At 41.2% G+C, this 5,628-nt stretch overlaps 1 protein-coding gene across 2 annotated transcripts in view; it reads left to right on the forward strand.

Moving 5' to 3' along the window:
• Nucleotides 1-5,628, forward strand: part of FAM126B (family with sequence similarity 126, member B) — an 89,317-nt gene that overhangs the window by 58,179 nt on the left and 25,510 nt on the right. For both annotated transcript variants that reach the window (XM_011949937.1, XM_011949938.1), the window contains exon 7: nucleotides 829-944. In XM_011949937.1, the coding sequence (XP_011805327.1) occupies nucleotides 829-944 (116 nt within the window). The remainder of the gene's footprint in view (nucleotides 1-828; nucleotides 945-5,628) is intronic.

Below are 5,628 nucleotides of genomic sequence, written 5' to 3' on the forward strand. Positions count from 1 at the left end.
AGCCTTGATGGTCTCGATCTCCTGACCTCTTGATCCGCCTGCCTCGGCCTCCCAGAGTGCTGCGATTACAGGCGTGAGCCACCATGCCCAGCCTGGATCGTTCTTCTAACTTAGAAACACGAACTCAATGATGTTAGTATTAAAGAGACATCTGGGCTGAGTATGGTGGCTCATGCTTGTAATCCCAGCACTTTGGGAGGCTGAGGTGGGTGGATCACTTGAGGTCAGAAGTTTGAGACCAGTCTGGCCAACAACATGGCGAAACCCTGTCTCTACTGAAAGTACAAAAATTAGCTGGACGTGGTAGTGGGTACCTGTAATCCCAGCTACTTGGGTGTCTGAGGCACAGGAATCGCTCGAACCTAAAAGGCGGAGGTTTCAGTGAGCCATGATTGTGTTACTACACTCCAACCTGGGCAACAGAGTGAGACTGTGTTTCAAAAGAAAAGAGAGATATTTGATTATAGTATTTAATATTGTTTATATAATTATAAGCAACTGTGCTCTGTTCTGGAATATAGACATCAAAATGTATGTATTTTTAACCTTTAGTTTTTTCAGCAACTTTTCTTATTCCTTTAAATATAGATTTAGTACATAACCTTTTAAAAATATTTTTAGTTTTATATTTTACAGACAATTTCCAAAAGAAGCTATAGAATTTATATAATTGAGAATTGAAAGATTCTGAATGTTTTCTGTGAAGAATGAGAAGAATAAATGATTTAAAACTGCCTTTTGTGGAAAAGAAAATTAAATATTATTACATGATACAGATTTTTACTTCATGGTAGAGACATTGTCTCATAGTATACCTTATTTTTGTAGCCTTCAACAATTGGATCCATGGCTTTGACAGAAGGGGCATTGTGTCAGCATGATCTCATCAGAGTTGTTTATAGTGATCTTCATCCTCAGAGGGAAACATTCACTGCACAGAACCGGTAATGGTCAAAACTGTATATAGTACCAACTTGTATGTATGTATGCATGAATATGTGAATGAATGAATGAATGAATGAATGAATGACAGAGTCTCACTCTGTCACCCAGGCAGGAGTGTAGTGGCACAAACATGGCTAACTGCAGCCTGGACCTCCCAGGCTTAAGTGATCTTCCCACCTTAGCTTTCCAAGTAGCTAGGACTATGGGTATGCACCACCAAGCCTGGCCAATTATTTTTTTTTTTTATTTTTTGTAGAGAAATGTCTGCTATGTTGCCCAGGCCGGTCTCGAACTCCTAGCCTCAAGCACTTCTCCTGCCTCAGCCTCACAAAGTGCTGAGATTATAGGCATGAGCCACTGCACCTGGCCCATTTATTTATATATTTAGAGACAGAGTCTAGTTATGTTGCCCAGGCTGGTCTTGATCTCCTGGCCTCAACATGATCCTCCCACCTTAGATTCGTGAGTAGCTGGGATTACAGGCATGCACCACTGCACTCAGCTAACAATTGTTAACTTATGCTTAGTAGTTAATTATAATTACTTCAGTTCTAGTTTCGTATGAGAAGAATCCAAAAGGTAAATACATCATAGTCATGAAATACCCATTTTCTAATCTTTGGTATTATGTTATGGTCATCTTGTATAAAGCAGTTTAAAAAGTGAATGTGCAGTCAGTCAAATCAGGATTCATATTCTAGTACTGCAATTTAGAAATTTTTCCCTCAGACAGTTTATCTACTCTGTATACCTTGCTTTCTTGGTTGTAGAATGGGATTCGTTCCTGAAGTTAGACAGAGTTTGAGGGACAGGTTCCAAAATTGCCCTCACTTCTGACTAAATTGAAAGTTTTGGGAGTTCCCAAAACCAAACTCTTGTTTGATAATTTGCTAGAAGGACTCACAGAATTCACTGAAAGCCATTATACTCACAGTTATGGTTTATTACAAGGAAAGAATACAGATTAAAATCAGCCAAAAGAGACACATATAGTAGAATATGAAGTGTTTAAAACACAAAGCATCTGTTGTCCTTTCCCCTGAAGTCAGGATACATTACAACCTCCTGGCATCAGTGTATCACAGTAAACACAAAGTACTGGTAATAGGGTAGGCTCATTTAAGCTCTGGTTTCCAGAGTTTTTTTATTGAGGCATCATTATGTAGGCGTGATTGATTAGGTTGATTGCCCACTGTTGATCTCAGCCTCCATGTGGACTGATGCAGTGTGACCCAGAGCTACCACCTTAAATCGACATGGTAGTTCTTTCTGGCATGGCCAACTCCTACCTAAGAAAGTCAGATGTGGTCAGTCCAGCCCTAAGTTCTGGTGTTACCAGTCCCTGCCCTAAACAAAGACTCTTTATCAGATATGACACAGATTAACCTCTTAGGAGCAAATGCCAGACCTCTCTTTGGGGAAGGCCAGTTTATAGATGGCCCATGAATTATTATGGTTCAACTTAAAGTTTTTCAACTTTACAATGGTATGAAAGCAATATGCATTCAGTAGAAACTGTACTTCAAGTACCTATGCAACCCTTCTCATTTTTACTTTCAGTACAGTGGTCGGTAAATTACATGAGATACTCAATTTTATGATAAATATAAAATAGTCTTTGTGTTAGATGATTTTTGCCCAACTGTAATGTAAGTGTTCTAATGTAAGGGCTAATGTAAGTGTTCTGAGCACATTTAAGGTAGGCTGGACTATACTATGATGTTCAGTAGGGTAGATGTATTACATGCATTTTTTACTTATGATATTCTCGATTTACAATGAGTTTGTTGGTATGCAATTCCATCATAGGTCGAGAAACACCTATATTTATTATACAGGCTGTCTCCTGGTCTTTGGCCAAGGCTCAAAAATGATCATGTTTATCTGGGCATCTACATTTAGTATAGCATTTATATGACAGATACTATCATTATGAACATGCCTAACATTTGGAGGAACCAGTGTAGGTTACAGATAGATTTAAATGAGTAACTAATTCATCCTTTAATGTTTGCATATATTTTCATATTTTTGCACAAATGTGATTACCTCACCTCTCTTCTTGACCTACCTCATGGTAAACTTGTGCAGAACTATTTGTCATAGAAATTAGCTATTGATTAGCTAAATCTACTTCCTCCTCAGGCAAGTCATGTTCCATTAGTATTCATTCGAAGGAGGCTTCCATTCAATTTCCAATACGTATGACTAGTATTATAACCTTACCAACAATGCCAGTATTATACCATGTCACAGGATGGCAGTAAACGAAACCTGAAAAATAAGAGCCAAAGATACTGGCACATTCACAGAGTACCAGTCAGTCATTAACAGTTATCCCAGTTCATCATCATATATGACCAGAATATCTCCCAGAGAGAAGTCACCCAAGTTTACAGACTTCTGTTCAACCTTATTAAGTTCTAAAAGCAGGAGTGGTCTCCCAAACTTATGACTTTTACTCTTTCAGGCAGCTAGTATAATTGAGCTAATAGTATCATCTCTTGCTCTGAGCCTCTTCCAGGGTGCTGATGTATTTCCCACATTGCACAACTCATTTATTCATTTTAAAAAATCTCGGCTGGGCACAGTGGCTCATGCCTGTAATCCCAGCACTTTGGGAGGCCGAGGTGGGTGGATCACCTGAGGTCAGGAGTTCAAAACCAGCCTGGCCAACAGGGTGAAACCCGATCTCTACTAAAAGTACCAAAAAAAAAAAAAAAAAAAAACATTAACCAGGTGTGGTGGTGGGCGCCTGTAATCCCAGCTACTCAAGAGGCTGAGGCAGGGAGAATCGCCTGAACCTAGGAGGTAGAGGTTGCAGTGAGCTGAGATCATGCCATTGCACTCCAACCTGGGTGACAGAGTGGGACTCCATCTCAAAAAAAAAAAAAAAATAGTCGAGCGCGGTGGCTCACGCCTGTAATCCCAGCACTTTGGGAGGCTGAGGCAGGTGGATCACGAGGTCAGGAGTTTGAGACCAGCCTGGCCAACATGGTGAAACCCTGTCTCTACTGAAATTACAAAAGTTAGCCGGGCATGGTGGCGCGTGCCTGTAATCCCAGCTACTCAGGCGACTGAGGCAGGAGAATCGCTCGAACCTGGGAGGCAGAGGTTGCAGTGAGCCGAGATCACGCCATTGCACTCCAGCCTTGGCGACAGAGTGAAACTCTGTCTCAGAAAAAATAAATAAATAAATAAAAATAATAAAAAATAAAAAATCTCAGCTACTATTTATCTCTCTCTTCATTTATACTCAAACTTTCTCCCTTGGAGAGAGGTTAGGTTTGGCCATCGTGTTGGTCTCTATTTCTGGCAGCAAAACTGACTAGCAAGTGCCTCCCCATCAATTCACTCCCAAGGATGTAGGGTAGATTTATATAAAGAACTAATATGCTATCACAACTAGGTGATAAATATACATTCTCTGTCAATCCTAATTTTGCCAGATGGAATGAAGGTACAGCCTAGCCCATCAGGCCTTTAGGAATTCTGACATAAAGATTTGAAGGTATAGTTCCAGTTTTTTTTGCTTAGGAAGCATCTCTGCTCCTTGCACCCACAGTTGCAGCACTGGTACTGCAACCACTGCTTTAGGTGAGGAAAAAAAAAATGTTGAGGTGATGTGGAAAAGAAGGGAAAAATGTATAGCAACACCACCACCTTCTGTCACTATGAGAAGAACAGAATACTGATGATGACTATCCCAGCATCATCTCTCCACTGCCTCCTCCCAAATCCCCCAGAAAAACAGAGGAATCTCTCCAGTGATAATTGGCCCTCCCTTGGCCCTGCTCAGGTTAAGTACACAGTCATGAAGGCCCATAAGCCAGCACTTCATGCCTGTATCTCACCCCCGCCTTTTAGACCAAAAATACCTCATTTGATTGTTCCAATTATTTTCTTTTTCAATTGCTTTCATTCCACACAATTGCTTGTTCCATTACCCTGAGAATATCTCTTTGCCCATTGTTGGACTTTTGGTCTTTAAAGTGTGTTTCTTGCTCCAAAAATGTAACTAAGCAGTCCATATGGGTACAGTATCTTCTGGTCCTCTTACAGTACTCTGAGCATTTGATCCACAGTCTGATAAGCAAAACCTAATGCAGCCTGTCAGGACCCATTTGTGGTCTCCAGAGACTGCTGGCATCTGTTCAGCTTGCCAGCTATGTGCAGGGCCTTCCCCCAGAGGAATGTGCCCCATAGCCATCTGCAGTCTTTGTCTGTGTTATTGGCATTTTATGCCTCAGAAGGTACAAAAAGAGTATGTCTAAATTCAACCCATCTCTGCATTGCTGCAGTACCACCATGTCCACTCATTTCATGGACCCAAGTGATCACTCCAGGTGACGACACAGGGATATTTGCCCATAGGTGCCAGTCACCTGATTCTAGAAGGAGGTTCTCCTGATGTGCATTGACATATCCTACTTATGCACTCTTCAAATTCCCATAGTGATTTCCATATGTCTGTTTTTTCCCATACAGACACCCCTTTAATAGGCCAGTTTTATATTATGTTTCTGCCTGATCACATGGCCAGACCACTGGCCACCACTCATGAGCTGATAAAAACCCAAACAGGTCAGGCATGGTGGCTCATGCCTATAATCCCAGCACTTTGGGAGGCTGAGGCGGGTGGATCACCTGAGGTGAGGAGTTTGAGACCAGCCTGACCAACAT

The sequence above is a fragment of the Colobus angolensis genome, unplaced genomic scaffold (genome assembly GCF_000951035.1).
Source record: "Colobus angolensis palliatus isolate OR3802 unplaced genomic scaffold, Cang.pa_1.0 Scaffold30, whole genome shotgun sequence".
NCBI classification, from domain to species: Eukaryota; Metazoa; Chordata; class Mammalia; order Primates; family Cercopithecidae; genus Colobus; species Colobus angolensis.